Below are 20,651 nucleotides of genomic sequence, written 5' to 3' on the forward strand. Positions count from 1 at the left end.
AAGAAAATATAAATTACGATTAACATTGCTTTTAAAGGTTTTATCATCTTTTCTTGGCCTTCTAAATCTTCTTCCTAATATTTCATGTTTGTCACCAACCGAAGTTTGTGAGATCCTTGAAGATAAATCCCCAATTCCACCAAATGTTAATCTTATGGACACCGATATGCTTAAAAATGAAGTATATCAAAGGCCATTTCAATATCTTTTAAGATATACAAATGATCAGGATCTTTATAAATTTACATATAAAACTCCTATACTAAATGCTTTAGAATGTCTCCAAACCTTACTTAAGTATTGCAGTGTTGAGAAACCTTCTTGGTCAGAACTCGGTCATTTTACAAGATTTTTAAATGTCCAGCTATCTGATTGCGAAAAATCTGTATTTTGTGATCCTAGTTTAACAGGAGAAGATAGTGGGTTAAAGGAATTTAAAAAGTTTGTTGTTCGTTTTATGATTAGGATGTCCCAAGATTTTTCTACACCTTCGATTAATAAAATGGGTGAACTTGACGAAAATCAGAATGGAGAAGTTTTTGAACTTCATCAATTAAGAAGATCATGGGAAAGCAACCCTCATCCATATTTATTCTTCAACCATGATCGAGTCTCTATGTCCTTTGTTCATTTTCACATCAATCGCAATGGTAACCTTTGTCATCCTAAGACTAAGCAAGTAATTGAGAATAATGTTATGAGTAAAAATTTAGTTTTAGGTTTAAATGTACAACGGGTAAAGTTACAACAAGATTTTGATCTTATATCTCGAAATGAAAAGCTACAAACACTTTGCCAAGTTTTTGGTGTTGAAAATGTTTTTGATCCAGACCCAACTTATGAACTTACAACTGACAATGTTCTTAAAATGTTGGCCATTCATATGAGGTTTCGATGTGGTATTCCTGTGATTGTTATGGGAGAAACAGGTTGTGGTAAGACAAGGATGATTGAGTTTATGTGCCGGTTAAAAGCTGGAGGAAACAAGGAAATAAGAAATATGATGATTGTCAAAGTGCATGGTGGAATTACAGTTTCTATTATTCAAGACAAAGTTAGAGATGCCATTAAAATGGCTAAAATCAACAGTGCCGATGGAAAAGTTGAAACAATCTTGTTCTTAGATGAAGCAAACACAACAGAAGCAATTTATGCTATTAAAGAAGTTGTCTGTGATGGAAGTGTTAACGGAGTAGAATTTAAAGATGTTGGTTTAAGAATTGTTGCTGCTTGCAATCCTTATAGAAAACATTCAGATGAAGTTATTAAGAGTATGGAAAAATCAGGACTTGGATTTAATGTTAAAGCTGAAGACACTAAGGATAGGTTTGGTGGTATACCAATGAGACATCTTGTTTATCGAGTTATTTCCCTTCCCCCAAGCATGTTGCCATTGGTTTGGGACTTTGGTCAACTTAGTAATGAAGCTGAAGGAATTTACATTAGACAAATGGTTTTAAAATTGCAATATGAAGTAAATGCTTGTGAAGATTTGCCAGATTTAGATCCAAATATGAATGAAGTTATCGCAAAATCTTTGTTAACATCTCAAGATTACATGAGAAATCTCAAGGATCTGTCAAGTTTTGTAAGTTTAAGAGATGTGGAAAGGACAATTCAAAGTTTCAAATGGTTTTATCATCATTTGGAATACCTTAATCCTATGATTAATGAGGTAAAAAGAGCAGATAGAAGAAAACAAAACCGAAACTTTGAAGTGGATCATGCTTACAGGGCTTTAATTTTGTCATTAGGGATGTGTTATCATGCTACCTTAGAGGATAGAATGAAGTACAGACAAGTTATTACACAAGCTATTTCTAATGCACATACAACACTAGATGAAGAAGATTTTTTAATGGAAATAATTGCTTGTCAAAATGTTTTTATTGATTCTGTGGATTTGGAAAAAAATATTGCTCGAAATGAAGCCTTAAGAGAAAATGTATTTATGATAGTTGTTTGTGCTGAAATGAGAATTCCTTTGTTTTTAGTTGGCAAGCCTGGAAGTTCAAAATCACTTGCAAAAACAGTTGCAACAGATGCAATGAGGGGGCAAACATCTAACAATGAATTATTTAAAAGATTAAAGCAAATTCAAGTGCTTTCATTTCAATGCAGTCCCGTATCTGATGCAGTTGGTATTGAAACAGTTTTTAGTCAATGTGCTCAACTACAAAAAAATCAGGACTTGAACAAATATGTTGCTGTTGTTGTTTTGGATGAGATAGGTCTTGCTGAAGATTCTCCCAAAATGCCTTTAAAAGTTTTGCATCCTTTGCTTGAAGCTGGTTCAACTCAGTCAAGCAATATTGAAACTGAAGCCTACAACAAAGTCGGATTTGTTGGAATTTCAAACTGGTCTCTGGATCCTGCTAAAATGAATCGAGGAATATTTGTTACAAGAGGTAAACCTTCTAGAGATGATCTACATAAAACAGCTAAGGGGATTTTTGAATCTAATGAAAAAAAAATTCAATTGGTTGAAGAAATGATTAAATCAGTTACGAATGCATATCTTGAGATATATGAAAACCAAGACAAAGAATTTTTTGGATTAAGAGATTATTATGCTTTGCTAAAAATGATGTTTTCTTTAATCTCTAAAGATAATGAAATTGAATCATATCAAAAAATTGGAACATTAGTTTTGCGTAACTTTAGTGGGCATCACACTAACCCTTTAACTGTGTTTAGAAACCATTTATTAAATGATTTCGATTGTACATATAATATTAACATATCTGTTATAGATCTTATAAAACAAAATTTGGATTTGGAATATGAAAGTAGATTTCTTCTTTTGTTAACCAATCAATATGCTGCAATTAGTTTACTTAATAAGGTAATGGATGGAAAAGATTATGTTGTAATATTTGGATCAAGCTTTCCACGAGATTGTGACTATACTGAAATTTGTCGAAATATCAACCGAATTAAAATGTGCATGGAATCAGGAAAGCCTGTTGTTTTACTTAACTTGCAAGATTTGTACGAGTCTTTGTACGATGCTCTTAACCAGCATTATGTTACTTTTGCTGGACAACGTTATGTTGATTTGGGTTTGGGTGGCCATCGAGTAAAATGTAGGATTGCTGAAGATTTCCGACTTATCGTAATTGAAGAAAAAGAAGTTGTATACAAAGAATTTCCCATTCCACTTATAAATCGCCTGGAAAAACATATATTTGAAATGAGTTCTGTTCTTACACCAGAACAAGAAACCTTGGTGAACATGTTAAAGGAATGGGTAAGTAGGTTTAGTCAGATGAAAGACAAGTTAAATAAAAAGGTATTTGCGATTGAAGACACATTTGCTGGCTATCAAAATGAAACTGTTGCATCTGCAATACTCAAATGTGCCGATCAACATACAGATGAACTGGAAAAACAATCCAAGTTAGTTTTACTTCAGTCTGCTTCTTATGATGGAGTTTGTCGTCTTTCAAAATCAAGATTAGGAATGGAAATTGATAAAATCAAAAACATATACTTCAACATTCAACATCATGATAATCTTGTTAATTTGTTAAAACATGAGCTATTAAAAGATACAACCACAGTTGATTACATGTCTGTCTTCGAGATCACCTCATTTTCCCACATCCTTAACGACCAAGACCGCAAAAACTTAGAATCTCTGTTAAATTTGCCTAGCAACCATGTTATGTTAATTAACTTACAACAATTTCAAACTGAACAGGAATACTCTGGAAGACTGGATGATTTCTTTAATTTTTCTGTACTAAATGAAAATCCTGAAATATCAAAACAAGAAACACCTTATGTTTTATTAATTCAATGTACAAACGCCCAAGAAAACAGCAATTTAATATCTTGTGCAAAATACTCAGCACTTGATAAAATCAAATCCATTAAAAACCAAGTCTCAGAATTTTCCTTAAGAATCCTAATTTGCTTTTTGTTTACTTTGGAAAGACATTCAGATATGAAAAAAGTACGAAAATCTTTTACAAGTTTCCATAGCCAAGATTGCACTTCAATATTTGTTGATGAACTTCAAACATCAAAAAATAATATTGGATCAGTTAGTTCTTTGCAAAACAAAACAATTCTACAAGTAATTGATGAAAGTTTACAAAAGATAAATGAAGATCAAAAAGAAGAAAACTGCCAGTTGGATTTAAATGCTCTAATTCGACAATGTACTCCAGAATCAGTCAGCAAACTAATCAACAAAACTAAAGATTTAAGTCGAAATAGAGTTAAGATTTTTTTTGATGTTTGTTTTAACAATGAAAATATTTCCAATGAATTCTTTGGTATTCTTTTAAACAGAATTCTTTTACTTCTTGAAGAAAGAGAAACGTCTTTTGGTACAGAAGAAAGCTGGGTTGTTACTGAAGCTTGCTCACCACAAGCCTTGCAAGAAGGTGGAACTTTCACTAATACCCTTTGGTTAAAGTTAAGAAAAGTCACTGCTATAGTGCTGGCCAAAATTATAAGTGTGGTCGATGTGGACAACAATCTAAATATTCTTATTGAATCAAAGAGCAACCATATACTAGAATTATGGCTCACAATTTTTAGTTCAGTTCATTATTGTAAAATTATGTTAGAAGCCAATTTTGTTGGAGCACAATTTATAATTGAAAATAAGGCAAAATTTACCAACAAGTTTCCATTTAGTCGTATGATTCTAGATTTTTTATACAGGCAATGGTCTCTTGCATCAGTTGGTTACTTGGATAATGCAACATGCAAAAATGATTTGTTTTTTAACCGAATTGAAAAGGCAAGAATTCATGGATTTCTTGTGAAAGCAGTATCTCATAATGCAAGGGAGGTATTAGAATTGTTTGTTCATGACCTGGTTCATCTTTATTACAAATCACAAACGGAAGACACAAATTATGAAATGGAGTTTCAGGCTGTTCAAGATTCACTGATATCATTCTTTAATGTTAAAAGAAGGATTAGTATCACTCACAAAAACCCATTGGTTGAAGTGTTTGTATTGTTTATGAGCATTCACATGGAACTGATTCAATTTTCTGAAGTGGTTGCTTCTTGTTCTGATATTCTGGTTTTTAGGGGAGATTGGGTGGATCAACAGGAACTTAACACTAGCTTCATGTTACACGCTTTAGCATTTTCATCAATGGTTTCCCTCATCACAGAACAAGCCTCTGGCATAGACAAGGTTGACACTTGTCAGTTATGGAAATCTAGAGTACTTAAAGTAAAGCAAGTCTCGGACAAAATTATTGCAAGTGGCCAAGTGTCAGAGGATATCCAAACTACTTGGAAACATCTTGTGTTTGTAGATTTGTTTATAGATCAACTTATACCAACTTCAAATACCAACAGTCAACAATATCTGTCTACCTTAGCACCACTGGCAAAAAGGTTATGGAAGGGAGCCAGCACTGGTTCAGACATGTCGGGAGTGAGATTTTTGAAAATAATTACAACTACCCTTCAAGGTTGCACAAAAGATGTTAGATTGAAAATTTTGTGTAACTGGGAAGATTTAAAATGCAAGTCCTGCAAAGCAGATAAAGTAGTCACACCTGTTATGTTTCCATGTGGTCATTTTATTTGCCAGAAATGTGTTCCTGTTAATGAGGATGTAATAAACTGTCCCAGGTGTAGAAGGTCAAATCTTCAGGATCTAACACCCATTCAATTAAACAAAGAGCAAACAAAAGAGTATGAAAGTTTTAAGAACTCATGTACAAGTTTCTTTTTAGAATATCTTTCTACATTTTGCTTTCCTACAGAAAATAAGCATGATGTTAATTTGAAACCTTTAGATCAAAAAGTGTTTGAAATTTTGGAAAACTTAGTCATTTGCGACAAAAAAACAAAAATTATCTCTCCACTTCAAAGTAATTTTGATGAAAGTCCAACAGCACGGTCATATATTTTACAACTTTTACTTCGTTGCAATCCTGAGCTAGTACAAACCCAACTTAATCGCCATTTTCAATCAATGGGTGATGTTCTTCAAGACAAAACTGTTTTAATGGGGGTCTACATTCAATGTATTCAAGATAAACTTTACAATGAACTTCGATTGGGCTGGAATTCTATTGAATATACTGTCAATGCTGAATTTTCTCTACATTTGTTTGAAGAATGTCAAGAACTAATAAAAAATACAAGAAATTTCAACCAAGTTCAACATCTTGATATGTGTGCAAAGTTGCAGTTTGTTACAAGAGAATGTCTTAAATGCATGAAAGCTATGGCTGAAAATAGACCGAAAAACTTTGGAGATCATCAAAACATAGAACTTTTAATAAATCGCCTCTGTATGTTTTGCAAAACTAGAAAATATCTTATTGTTCAACAATATTTGATTAAGTGTTTATGTCGAAGGCACGGTGTTGGTGACTTTGACTTTCTTTTAAACAATGAAAACTACAGAAAATGTCTTATTCCTGAAAATTTGCTTCCACCTGAAGATGCTGATGACTCAAATCTTTATCGACAATCTGATTTGTTTATTTTAATTGGAGATATTTATACACAAGCAAAATCACTTTTTCTTGGTATTGCATCAGAAGATGACTTACCAGGACTTGTTCAAAAACTTATTCATTTAATTCAACAATCTAATGACAGTCTTATTCAAATTGCTCTGGCTCTATCCGCATGGTGTGTTCATGGCAATGTAACAAATCAATTAAAAATGGAAGCTAAAAATTACATTTATAATCATCTTCAATTAAACCAGCCAGGAAAAATCAACCAGCAATTATTTGAGGACATTTCAAAAGGTGAACTAAATGTTTACCAACCATTTAATGCAACTGCAAACTTACACTATAAAGTTGTTGAAGTTATTTCCATGGCAGGAATTGCCTTTCACAACAAAGACGGGTTACCAAAATTGTTCTCACAAATTATTGCAGATCCAAGCCAAATACCAAACATGTTTCTCCCTACTATGCCACAGTCCAGTTTCTTTGAAGTGAAGGATGTTTTAAAACAAGAAATCAGTCACAATGTTTCACCAAAGGCATACATGTGCCCTAATAACCATGTATATTTTATTGGTGAATGTACAAATCCGGTTCAAGCTGGAACATGCCCTGAATGTAAATGTAAGATAGGTGGCCAAAAGTATGGGTTGCTTCATGAAGGAAATAGAGTTGGTGATTTAACTGAAGCTTCTCAAGCTGGTTACCTGTTAGGAGAATCAACTCAAACAACAGTTGCACCAGAACGAAAATTGACAAAGTTATCAGTTTGTGCAATCAGAATATGTTTGCATGCTTCTTTGTTACTTAATGCACGACAAAACAACAACTTAAACAGGTAGTGTATCAAGTTGTTTTTTTTTTGCATTTGGCTGTAGCTTAATTTTTTGTTTAAAATGTTTTACAACTTATTCTGTTTTTAGAATTCTAAAAATAAATGGTGGTCAAGGTGAAGTTATCCAATTTTTATTAAGACATCTTGTTAAAGATTTAACCAATCTTGGAACATTTTTGGGGAAGAGTTTTGATGACACTCTTATTATTGTGCATCAAATTTTGCGTAAAATCAGAACATCACAGGTACTAAAATTTTCTAATTGACTTTATTTTTATACAAAAAACAAACATAGTTCAAAAATGTATTTTATATCAGACAAATCCAGCAGAGAATAACTGTTCATTGGCAAGTATGAAAAACAGAGTTATTTGGGAAGAAATGTTTCAAAAAACGTTTCTTTCATTGGTTTTTAAAGACACTGAAAAAATTATTCAAGAAAGTCAAAATGCTTTGATCAAGGCTGGAAAACTTGCTGAAGAACCTCTTCAAAGGTTTTCTGTGATTTATTTCAATATATGACCTATAAATAGTAGTTTAATTTACTAAACCAAAGGTGTCTAAAATTTTAATAGATTATCATATTTTAATAGTGCTAAACTGCATTGTCGAGCGATGTTTGAAATTTGACAAAGCTTTATTACCATTTTAAATATAGATTAGTTTTTGAGCTAAACGAAGAAGTGCCAGTAAGAGATGGAATAGTGCCCTGGGATCATCCAAACTTGTGGAAATATAAAGTTAACATTGACATGCAACATCTTAGGCAAAAGTTGGAGGCTGTAGATGCAAAAGCTGGAGGTAAAATAATATTGGAGTTTGTTAAGTTAATGAATATTTAAATTTTTTTTTTTATATAATTTAATTATGTGTTATTAGGAGACGGAAGCATTTTGAAACCACTTTTGGAGATAGAAAACTTGAATTATGTTCAATATATTGAAGACATTGCCCATGTTCAATCAACTTTAATAACAAGGTAAAACAGGGACTAAGTAGCTAGTAAAACTTAACATTACCGTTATTTTAAGATAATAAAAACTTTTTGCACCTTAAACATTTTAAATATTAACAGATACAATCAAAGAATAGATATGTCTGATTCTGATAAGATCACCCTTAATGACTTTTTGTTGGAAGATGAAAATTTATTACAAGCGAAATTGTACATGTACATCACCATTTGGAATCAGGTTACTATATATTTAGTAACTGTTTTTTATTAATACTTTTTGTCTTATTGTATGTTATATTTTATATTAAGTGATAACAATGACTCTATATATAATAAAACAATGTTGTATAGATTCGTCATTTGTTGGAAAAAACAGATTTGTACAACACGAACAGAGAATATTTTAGGGAAGACATGACCTTGAACAGCCCAATATCGATGTGTTTACCCAACAACAGGGGGAGGGGGTGCTGTGGTCTTGTTCTTATGGAATATTTAATTAATATTCAGAACAATCTTCTTGCAAACTGCAGAGACAACATTGTTCCTAAACCAAAGTAATCAACTGCCTAAATTCAACCTTTATATTGCAAAATGAATATGTAAAAAAATTTATTTGTGTTTTTCTTATAAATATTTGTTTTTAGGTTCGAGTTAAGTGATGTAACCCAAGTAGATAGGGAAAATTTGGTTTGTATTGAGGAAGAAAGAGATTTGATGCCGTTAGTATTAGCCAACTCTCAATATGAAGCAACTGCTGGTAACAAAGGAGTTACTGGCATCACTTACAATGTTGGCTTGCTTGAAAAAAAGGTGTTTTTACTATTGCATTTCAAAAGCGTTTTTAATAGAGGGATTTTGGAAAATGTCTCTATCCCTTTAATAACTAAATGTTATAACTAGCTTTAAATGACCAATTTTAATTTTTTAGGTTGTGGAGAAATTTATTTTAAGAAAAGCTATCATTAACATCAAGGTAACTGATATTTATTGACTTATTTTGTTAATTAAAAAAAATTAATAATGTAAATTAATATTTAAATTGCAAAATGTATTAAGAGCATTCCAAGGATGCAATATCCCCAAGACATGGGCTTAGGAAAGGAATGGAAAACAATAAACAGTTCAGTTAAACAGGTAACTTTGATAATTTCTAAATATACAGTAAGGGTCGCCTGCTGCCTTTTTAGAATTTTGGTTTCATCACTCACTTAAAGTTGATACAGTTTTACGTAAACGATTTGTATGATTGTCATATCACCCCAAATAACTTCCAATACTTCGTATACAGGTTCCATTACCACAAAGAATGTGTACCATGATTGACGAAAATGCTGAAAAGGGAAGAACTGCTGACATTTGTGAGGCTGTCAGAACACTAACTTTGGTAATTCAGTTTCTGGCAAAGGTTAGTTATTGTTTTACAAGATCTATTTCTCATTTAATGTAATATATTAATATAGTTAGTTTGATGTTAATAAAAGACTTAGTTTAACTTTTTTAAAGTCATACTTGATTTATAATCAATTATCTGCATTAATTTTTAATTGACTAGTTTTTATTGGAAAATATAAATCAAATTTTTATCTTAAAGCTTGGTGGTGAACCAGGTCAGGGAATTTGTGATTATGCAGAGAAAGACATCATGCTTCCAGTTGATGAAACAAACAACATTTTTATCCCAAAAACTGCACAAATCAAACATTGTTTGTCGTTGTTTGAACGACTTTCGTGCCACAGAGCACTAAGATCGTTTAGAAATGGGCAGAATCCATTTGAGAATATTTTGGCAGAAAGTAATATTTTTTATGCTATAAACTTTGTTAATATTTATAAAAAAATTTTAGGATATAAAACGTATTCCATTTAACATGTTACAAAGGTTTTTAAATGGAACTTTAACTGGGTTTTTAGAGTTCGAAAGTCAAAGTTAAAAAATGTTATTAAATATTTTTCTATGCATATTTAAACTTAATCTTATTTTATTTAGCTGAAGACATAAACGATGATGAGTTAGAAACAGAACTTTGTAGAAATCTTACAGAAATGAACATCCAACGCTTACAGTTTGAACTTAATGCTTTGCTTATGCTTGGACCAGAAGCTAACCCTGATTGGAGGTAAAAAATTAATGTTGACGTTTAAATATTAAGTATTAAGAATTTAGCATTATTAAGTTTAAACATCAAATAATATTATGTTTTTTAGCGCAAACACATTAAATATTTTGGTATTTAATAAAATTATAAAGATGTTATGAGAATTGTTTACACGTTTAGGGATTAATCTAAATATTTTGTACAACTTTCGAATTTTTGTTTTAGTTTATCCGATGTCTTGCTGGCCTACCTTGAACAGAAGTACGACAACGAAGATTTAGATCATTCTTGGTGCGAGAAATTACCAGAAGATATATTGTACAAACATGCTGTCCATGTATTTAGTCTTTCCATTGAAGTTCAAGCTATTTAATGACTTTAAGATGTGATGTATTGCTGTATAAAGTTTTTTTTAAGTTTTCGTTAAAATGTTCCATGTAAATAATTATTATCATGTATGCAAAAGCAAATTAGTTGCTTGTTCAATAATTCTGATTTGTATTTTTTTAAATTTTATAAAAGCCCTAAATCATTGTAGAGCTTTTTTATGTTCACTTTAGTTTAAAAAAATTAGTGACCACTATATAAATAATTTAAGCATAAAAAAGTTTTGATCGAAAATTTGCTGCAAATTATGTGTGCAGCAACTTGTATGTTGTAAATTGAAATTTGGTGACTAAATTATGATCTATTTTAAAATGAATAATGGCGTAAAATTACATTTTCATGTATATATTTTAAATAAACTGTAACCGAAATTCTTCAATAGACTTGTCCTACTATTTGCAGTTTTTTAACATCTGTAAAAACGACCTTCCCACATCAAGGGTAAAAATATATTTAAAAAAGATATTTTTGATTACATAAGTCACGTACTTTAGTCGCTGAAACTGAACTTGTTGTGGAAAAGCTAAACTTATTGAAAACAAGCTTGCATTTTTCATTAACACACCAACAAACGAACACGTGCCTTATCTTTTGAAGAATTCGCTTTGTTGGGGATAAATCTAAACCTTAATTCATTTTTAAAAATATAACATATAATTGTTACGTCATCTGTCCCCGATTGTCACTATGTAGGGAGAAAAGAAGATCAGTGTATTACTCGTGATCGTGTGTTGGCAGTTTTAGTAAGTGTTACGTACAAACTAAAAAATACGTTTTTAAGGTTTATATACCAATAAACTGAACGTTTAACATTGTTTAGTCATATTATGAGATTATTTTCTTGTAATGATTTTGTGTTGTGAAAGTAGCTTTACTTTGACATGCTGTTAGCGGAGTTGGTAACAAAACAATCCTGACAATCGATCGATTGATCGTTACAATAAAGTTACAATCATAAGCATTGTGGATTGTTTTGGCAATATACTGATTGTTTAGTTGTTGGTTCAACGGTGACGAACAGATTATTAGGCATTGTTTAAGACATTGTTTTGGATAACTTAAATAAAACATTAGAATTTTAGACAAACACCAAATAATTAAACGTTACAGCAGCATGATCAGATGGGTCACAAATTTAACTAAATATTAAACTCATTGTACAGACCTAGAATTTGTTTGAATAGGTAATTAAATTTGTATAAATGTCTGTTTTGAGGCATGCAATTGATGCATCAAATTTAGGAATGGCTACAATTTTGGCTGATAACTCAATGGTAAGGAAATTTATTATGTCTATAGTTCTGTATGTTCTGAAAACTAAATTTTATATAGGTCTACATTTAAAATAATAATGTTTATGTATTTTTATTTTTTAATGTAAAAATTATTTGATTGCTAATGCTTATAATAGAAAGTCTATTAAAGTTTTTGTTTCCCGACTTTATATTTCATTAATTAAAATTTTAAGTTTTTTATTTAAAAAGTTTATGTTTATTTTCATGATATTTTATTATTGTAGCCGACAATAAATAAGGACAAGGCTCCAGAAAAATTAGTTGGATATTTAATGAAGAAAAAGAAATGGCCAAGAAAGGGATGGCATAAAGTAAACAATATTGTTACTTAATAATTTTTTTTTTAGTAATAAACAAAATTATTAAATAAGAAATTTTTGCTAAAAACCTATAAATTTTAGTGGTATAAAAAGTTATATTACGTTGTAAAAATTAATTTTTTATTTATTCGAATAGAAAAACATTTTTTAATGATGTGTAACTTGTAAGTATATTTTTTAATGATAAAAGTGACATTATTATTTATTTTTGTTATGTGATTTATTCTTTATTTTAGAGATATTTTGTTCTTGAAAATGGATTTTTAAAATATGCAAAAAGTCCTTTGGGGGTAAGTTTTATTAGTTTTTTTGTTTTAATTGGACTTTAATGACATCTTTTATTAATGTACTTGTGGATTTTTTATGGTTAAAACTAACACACTATCCCATAGAATTAAAAAGGAAACATGACCAATTGAACGTCGGTTTTGATTAACAATATAATATAATAAATTAGTTATATTGGTTATATATATAGTTAAAATAATTTTTGTCATATTATTTAAATGTATTTAATATTATAAAGTAAATGATTGGGATTAGTATTAAAATTTATATTTTAGTTTTCAAATATTAAACTCTGGGATACTTTTATCAAATTAATAATATAAATATTGGTTTTGTGTTTTGTATTTGTTTTACCTAATTTTATATTTTAATAAACTAAATTGAAAATTTCAGATCGCAAAGAATAAGATTCATGGTTTAATGGATATTGGTTGGAGTGTAATGTCAACAAAAAAGAAAGCTTTAACCATTGATCTGGATGCTGAGGATACAATCTTTCATTTAAAGGTTAATTTATTATATTTAAAGATTTATAATTATGTATTTAATTAGATTTAAATTTTTAATAATTTGATTAAATACAAATATAAAATACACATAGTTTATGTGATAAACTCTTTTAATATTTTAAGTTAAATTGTTAATGCTGTATGATAAATAACTATTAAATACACCAATTAGTTTAAGAGATATAACCTTTAATGTAAACTTAATGACAATATTTGTTGATAGGATAAATCTGTAACAAGTTATCAAACCTGGGTATCAAGATTAAGACAACATCGTGATTTTCGACAACTTGAAATCAAGAAAGATACAACTATAACTAATCACAACATTAATGACTCGTTACATTTAAATGTTAGTTTGGTTTGTAAACTTAATTAATGAAATAAACATGACATTAAGCAATTATATTTACGAAAATAGTTTACTCAATCTATCTACATCATTTATCACTTATAATTTTTTAGTTTACACTGAATTTATTTATGATTAATTGATGTAATGTTTATGATATTGTTTGTTGTGTTGGTTTATTTAATTGCATATCATGAAATGTTTTTGTTGCTAGTTATTCAAAAGGTGAACTTTGATATATAGGTAGTTTTATTTTTGATTTTAATGTGTTATTTTAATTTTTAGTTAACTTCTACACCATTAGACATAGATGACCACAAAGAAAAAGGAAATATTTTGCCCACTTGTAGTCAAGGTTAGTAGTTGTGGTTTTATTTTCCAATTTGTAAAGGAAATAGAATATAAATTATTTATTTTTCTGCAAATCTTTAAAGGTTTAAAAAAATTAAAATAAGAGATACAATGGAATTGACTTTACAAATTGAAAATAAAAATTCACGAATATGCTTTTAAAATAATTTTAGTTAAAAAGAGAATTAGACTTAACGATTTGAATATGTTTCAACAGAATTACGACAAGCTCAAAGTAGCATCGCACTTCTAAATTGCATTATTGATGACCTGCAAAGTTTGTCAATTGGGATGACGTCTCGTCTTATTGTACCTCCCTCTCCAACTTTGTCAAAGAAGGAAAAGAAACAATCTAAAAAGGCAGCGAAAAAGTTGAGCAAACAACCTGTTGTAGCAAATACTCCTGAAACAAATCAACAATTTCTTGCACCAGAAAACAAGGTTTCTCCCTTGAGATTTTTTATTGAACTTAGTTGTGCAATTAGGGACGTCTTAGTTGGTTTTATTGATGCTGTATTGATTTTTATGTTTTGCTCAATTATTTTTTTAAATGATGATAATTATTGTTTAGTTAATTGTAAGAAATAGCTTAAGGATTTTTACTTGGATAGTTTGTTTTATAATTTTTCTTTAATAATTGCAATTTTAGCAGAATTCAAACAACCAAAGTCAAAGTAACCCTGATCTAACAATGTTATCTCCTCCTGGTGGGTTTGCTGTTCCAGGAATTCCATCTCAAACCACTACCAAACAAAAGTCTTCTGATGAGGATTGGAAAAGTCACAAGGTAAAAAATTGAATTTAAGTTAACAGCTTTATTATACAGTTTTGCTAGACTGTTCAAATAATTTCAACCTTGTTTAAAGGTATCCAAGTCAGTCCAAGGTACTCCAGTTCATACACAGCGGGGTTCAACTTTTTCAATGGGATCCGGATCTCAATATTCTCAACATTATAACAATGAAGCTGAGCTCACTGATAAGCACATCAACTTTGTTAGTTTGGCTTCAAAGGGTGAGAATAATCAGTTTGCTAATTAGTTTTTTAAAAGTAACAGTTCTGTAAACTTACTGGAATACTTTTTAAAAATAAAATTTGAGTGGTTAAAAAAAATAAAATAAGATTTTATTTGTTGTATTATTATAAATTAATCTTTGATAAACCATTTTAGAATGTATATAATTTAATTATGTGATGATTTACTCAAATTATAATGTAACTTTTACCATTAAGTGTCTCCAATTATTAAGAAATGGTTTGTTTGTTAAATATTTATATAACTAACATGTGATGTTTATAAGTTTTATGGTAAGGTCACTAACTTTGCGGTAATTAACTTAACAGATCACCAATTATAAATTTAATTGTTTTAGTGTCTCAAGCTTTATCTGAAGTGACCGAAAGTCTTGCTCAAAAAGAAGATTTAATTTACAACCAAACTAATATTATCAATTTAAGAAACACCATTTCTCAGGTTCTATCATTATCATAATTGTAATTAAAGGGATATTACAAATTTTGGCCTTTTTAAAAACTAAAATATATAAAGGGATATCCTATGTATTTAATATATTAAATATTAATGTGATAAACATAGTTGATATATTTTGAAAGTGTATGACTAGGAATTCTATTAAGGGAATTTTTACTATCCACACATTCAGTGTGAACATATCCTGTAACAGGAAATTGTTTGTTTAGTTAAGTTCTGAAAATCAGGAATATAAAATCAGGTTGAACAGGATTCAACAAGATTCCAACATTGCTGAACCATTTCACCAACAAAGTATATTAAAAAGAAGAATAACGGTAAATTAAAATTTAATTACCTAACTATTCTTATTAAATACACTAGAAGTAAAATAAACTGATAACTTTTTTTTTCTATTTGTTGCAAAACATCAGCCATTAAAAACTCATTACATATTGCTTTAAGATATTTTTAATGTGTTGCCTGTTAGTTTATTTATATTAGAAAGCATTGAATGAGTGTGAAAATCAATTAAATTGCAATTCTTTCTCAATTAAATTGCAATTAAAGCACAAAAATGAAAAAGTATTTAAAAAATTGTATTAATATTTACATTTAACCACTATAACAAATATTGTTAAAGTTTTGACTAATTTGGTAAAGTACTTATGCATATTTCAAATTGTTTAAGCTAAATATTTTTTACCCTAGATGTAATTTACTAAACCAGTATTTTGTTAACAGGCGAACAACAAACCAATCTTAAGTCAGTTGTCAGCAGAAAGTCAACTGTCTATCACTGAAACAACGTCCGAGTTGTTTTATGATGCGGAGGAATACATGATCTCAGATGAAGAAAGCTCAACTGATGGAGAGGTATTTTGTTTATCTGTTAATTGTAATTTTAATTCTATATACATTTTTTTTAGGGCTAAAATTTAATTTCAGAAAAATACCAAATATTTGATATTTGTTTTAGGAGTTATTAAATATTTATATTTTATGTTTTTTTGAAAGAATTTTAAAATTAGTATTGGGAATAAGTGAGAAAATAAGATTTAGAGTAAAACTTTGGATTTAACTTTGTTGAATATTGCAGGAAAGTGGAACAGGTGATGATGGAGCTTCAAGTGATGCAGATTTATCTGAAGGAAGCGAAACTACTTCTTCTCCAAGTTGTAAGTTACTATTATTTTAATTGGAATTTTATTTTTTATTGTTTACTTCTTTCGACTAAATCTTCCATGTTACAAATTTGTGCAAATTGTAAATTTTTTGTATAGATTAGTAAGAATTTGCATTTAACAAGCTTTTTAATTAATCAAAAATGACTTTAAACAATTTTTATAATTATTTGATTATTTTTATATTAAAATGAAATAAAACATCTCGTTTAGGGTAATTTGAACGTAATCAGAAATTTTTTTTTCACTATTTAATTTGTAAGTTTTTTATTTCTCTTATAGCTTATGAAGTGGAAGATCTGGGAGGAGTAGGGGGAAGGGCAGTTGTAGTTGGAAGCACAGGAAGAAGGGAAAAACTTCCCACACCTCGCCCGGACACAGATGTGAGTTTGTGGAACATCTTAAAGAAGAATATTGGAAAGGATTTAAGCAAAGTAGCAATGCCTGTCACTTTAAATGAACCTCTTAATGCTTTGCAGGTTTGCATCAAACTTTTTGTTTTAAAACTTTTGCTATAAACAAATTTATGACTGTTAATAAATGTTACATAACTTTAAATAAATGCTAAGTTGACAATATTTAGGTTAAAATTGAATTATTTTTTTGGAAGTTTTTGCTTAGCCAGACCGAATTTTATTAAATTTATGTTTATTTTAACTTAATTGCAAATATTTATATATAATTGTCGAAGAATTAATATTTTATTGTTTTGTTTTTAAATCTAGTTATTATGTGAAGAGTTAGAATATACTGAGTTGTTGGATCGAGCTTCAAACTGTGACAATGAACTTGAAAGAATGATTTATGTCGCTACATTCGCTATTTCTGGTTACTCTTCTACTTACTACAGGTAAACAACAACTTTTAGTTATAAATTAGAATAATGGTAATCTTTACTGGTACATACTTTATCAAAAATAAATTGGGCTATGTGTTGTTGTTTGGTAGGTTTAGAAACATTTTTATACGTCTGTGTTTATATTAATAAAACAATATTCACCTTTGTTATGTTTTATTTTTTTACAGAGCTGGTCAAAAACCATTCAATCCAATATTGGGTGAAACATATGAATGCATCAGAGAAGACAGGTTTGTTGTTATTTCACAACTTATTTTAAATAAAAACTTATAGATTGTTACATAAACAGTTTTGATTTAATTGATTTTTATTTCATTTTCTAAATTACTAATTTTGTTAATAGCTTAGATTTCTTACAGTTGTAATAACTCCAGTAAAAATTTTAATTAAAGTTTCATATCTTATTAGGAGATTTCGTTTCATGGCAGAGCAAGTAAGCCACCACCCTCCTATATCAGTTTGCCATTGTGATGGGGACAACTTTGAGTTTTGGCAAGGTCATTTTATTTAAGATTTGATTTAAAGAGTGTAATTTAATCCTTTATTTAGGTGTTCAATTTACATTTATAAGTCGTAATTTGTAAAAATATATTTCTGTTTTATTTTTAGATGCGAGATTTAAGAATAAATTCTGGGGAAAATCAATGGAAATATTTCCAATAGGAAGTGTTCATGTGCGATTAAAAAAGTAAATTTTATTTCAATAAATAAAAACTAAGTCTTTACTTATCAGGAGTAAATATGACACTAAATTATATAGGTATGATGAGGAATACACTTGGAAAAAGGTGACATCTTGTGTCCACAATATAATGTCAGGAACAAGATGGATTGAACATTATGGAGATATGGTTATCTCTAAAGGAGATATTTCTTGCAAGATTTCATTTAGTAAGGTTGGTGCAGTATAAACCAATTTATTTAAACTGTATTATTATTTAACTTTATTAATTTTATACACTTTATGCTTTTCGTCTATGTAATATTTTTGCTCAGTTTTATTTTGTTATTACTGCTTTGGTGTTAACTTGTATACCCTTCAATAAAGAATGCACTTTAATAAATATAAACTAACCAAAAAAAAGTGCTAACTAAAAATTAACTAACATTAACGTTTATCACATGTTCCACTAACAAGTAACAATCAAATATATTTTCAGAGTGGATATTGGAACAATAAAAATGGAGAAATTAGTGGTAGTGTAATAAACAACAACAACGAAGCTGTCCATAAAATCCATGGGAAGTGGTTTGAGGGGGTATTTTGGGGGGAGGGGAGCAGAGCCAAGTGTATTTGGAGACCAGGTAATAACTTTGTTTATATTTTGTGACAACTATTGAAAGTATTTGTTGAGAAATTATTTTTTAGGTTAAAGTTCTATATAAGATTTAGAGTTATGTATATTTTGTATATATATTCGTTTTAATGCTTAAAATTTTAAGGCAATTGTCACAAGTTTTTTATCTAAAACATAATCATAATTCTATATTGTATTTACCTTTGCCGTTTATATTTAAGGCTCTATGCCAACTGATCATGAAAGAAATTATGGTTTTACTCGCTTTGCCATTGAACTTAATGAACTAGTTTCATCTGAAGTTGATTTGTTGCCAAAAACAGACACCAGATTTCGACCAGATCAAAGGTTGGTACATTAACATAAGGGTGTAACAATTTGATATTAAGAAATAAATTTATATTTTGTTTAAAAAAGGGTTTGTGTTGCTTATATTTGAAAAAAATTTGTATTGTCTGGTCACCTCTATGGGAAATTTTTTCATTTTTTATTATTGCCAGCAAACCTATACAAGTAAGGTAATCTTTTCTTTCATAACTTTCAGATGTTTAGAAGAAGGTAGAATTAGTCAAGCGGAAGAAGAAAAAAGAAGGGTTGAACAACTTCAAAGGGATCAGAAAAAAGAGAGAGATCTTAAGAATGTAACCTACAATCCAAAATTTTTTCAGTAAGTTTTATACACAATTAACTTTTTTTTAAATCATTGATATTTTAGGTTATGTTCTGTTAAAATTAAAAAAAAAATTATATTATTTTTTTATTCAAAGATTTATTTTTAATTTTGGGTAAGTAATTTAACGTTTATTTTTGTTGCAGAAAAATTGGCAGCAATGATGAAGAATGTTGGACGTTCAAAGGAGATTATTGGAAGTTAAGAAAAGATCCGGGATTTAAAAACATGGAATTAGCAAAATTATGGTGATGCCACTTTTCATATTGTACTACTTGGATTATTGAGCTATGCACAATCAACACTGCTAAAAGTTTTTACTTAAATATAATTTTAATTTGTTTTATGTTCCCTATAATATTGCACTTTCTCAATCGAATGTTTAAACTGCACAATTAATTGAACAAATAATCAAATTAGGCTACTTTTTCAGTCTTGTTGATTTTATTGTGTTTAAGTAATGTTAGATTATATATAGCTTGGTGAGCTTTACATTACCTGCAACAATGCTGTGACTGTTTATTTTATATTTGTAAAAATAGTACAAAAATACCAAATTTTTGGATGTTATAAGCACTATACTCCACCTATCTCACAGAAAAATGAGTAGCAATTATTGACGCACTAGATTATATGTATTTGCAATAATTATCTACATAATTCCTGTACTACACTTTTTTGCATTATGGTACAATCTATTTAATAAATTGAATCAAGTTTGTTTTAGAATTTGTATCAAGCACACAAGGCACCTCTGTCGTTTGATTGGTTCAAAAACTGGGTCATGTTGCAGCATTCTTAGTAGTAAAGCCGACCAAATTTATATAACAAAGGAGTATTTAAGTTTCATGTAAAAGTTCTTTTTACTTTTTTATTACAGTTAGAACACTGCGTTATTTAATTTAGGAATGTTAATGATTATAATAATATGGACTTTTTTTACATTCATTTTTATAATACCAAGATTTCAACAATATAAATATTATGACAGTTTGAACGGTTATTAAAAAAACTTTGCCACATTTTTGTGGTTTTAAAGATAAAACCATACACGGGTTGTAAAAGAAACTTATATTTGTTGAAAAAATATAATTCACATGATTATAAGTCTAGCTCTATAAAATATATAAACTTAAATATTTTAAAAAAGATTACCATTAATTTGGTCGTGTTCGGTTTGTACATGCAAATATATTCTTTAAGAGAAACTGTATTAACTATAAAACATGGTATTTCTCCTTACTCCAACATACCCAAGGCAAGGTCAAATAATCGTATCATGTTTACTACGTACACCTTCTTGGAAAAAAAACTTAATCATTTCAAGGT

General features: G+C 29.1%; 2 protein-coding genes across 2 annotated transcripts in view; both read left to right on the top strand.

The window, feature by feature from the left end:
- LOC145742107 (E3 ubiquitin-protein ligase rnf213-alpha-like) overlaps positions 1–11,104 on the top strand; it is a 32,338-nt gene extending 21,234 nt beyond the window's left edge. Inside the window, exons 67-80 of the mRNA XM_082559866.1 lie at positions 38–7,287; positions 7,373–7,529; positions 7,603–7,778; positions 7,943–8,085; positions 8,164–8,263; positions 8,360–8,477; positions 8,591–8,796; positions 8,887–9,052; positions 9,171–9,215; positions 9,299–9,376; positions 9,531–9,647; positions 9,834–10,035; positions 10,230–10,359; positions 10,564–11,104. Of these exons, the coding sequence (XP_082415992.1) occupies positions 38–7,287; positions 7,373–7,529; positions 7,603–7,778; positions 7,943–8,085; positions 8,164–8,263; positions 8,360–8,477; positions 8,591–8,796; positions 8,887–9,052; positions 9,171–9,215; positions 9,299–9,376; positions 9,531–9,647; positions 9,834–10,035; positions 10,230–10,359; positions 10,564–10,711 (9,036 nt within the window). The 3' untranslated portion in view covers positions 10,712–11,104. The remainder of the gene's footprint in view (positions 1–37; positions 7,288–7,372; positions 7,530–7,602; positions 7,779–7,942; positions 8,086–8,163; positions 8,264–8,359; positions 8,478–8,590; positions 8,797–8,886; positions 9,053–9,170; positions 9,216–9,298; positions 9,377–9,530; positions 9,648–9,833; positions 10,036–10,229; positions 10,360–10,563) is intronic.
- A 782-nt stretch (positions 11,105–11,886) lies between these two features.
- LOC145742108 (oxysterol-binding protein-related protein 6-like) lies at positions 11,887–20,033 on the top strand. The gene is made up of 23 exons (XM_082559868.1): positions 11,887–11,999; positions 12,245–12,331; positions 12,577–12,630; positions 13,022–13,135; positions 13,361–13,489; positions 13,775–13,844; positions 14,058–14,281; positions 14,490–14,627; positions 14,707–14,854; positions 15,214–15,314; positions 15,542–15,649; positions 16,056–16,187; positions 16,411–16,489; positions 16,778–16,974; positions 17,221–17,345; positions 17,522–17,584; positions 17,763–17,851; positions 17,964–18,042; positions 18,115–18,250; positions 18,515–18,659; positions 18,874–19,000; positions 19,197–19,319; positions 19,469–20,033. The coding sequence occupies exons 1-23, from the start codon at positions 11,928–11,930 to the stop codon at positions 19,572–19,574; spliced, it is 2,646 nt and encodes an 881-aa protein (XP_082415994.1). The 5' UTR covers positions 11,887–11,927; the 3' UTR covers positions 19,575–20,033.
- The last annotated feature ends 618 nt before the right edge of the window (positions 20,034–20,651 follow it).

This window comes from Corella eumyota, chromosome 2 (genome assembly GCF_963082875.1).
Source record: "Corella eumyota chromosome 2, kaCorEumy4.1, whole genome shotgun sequence".
In the NCBI taxonomy this organism is placed as follows: domain Eukaryota; kingdom Metazoa; phylum Chordata; class Ascidiacea; order Phlebobranchia; family Corellidae; genus Corella; species Corella eumyota.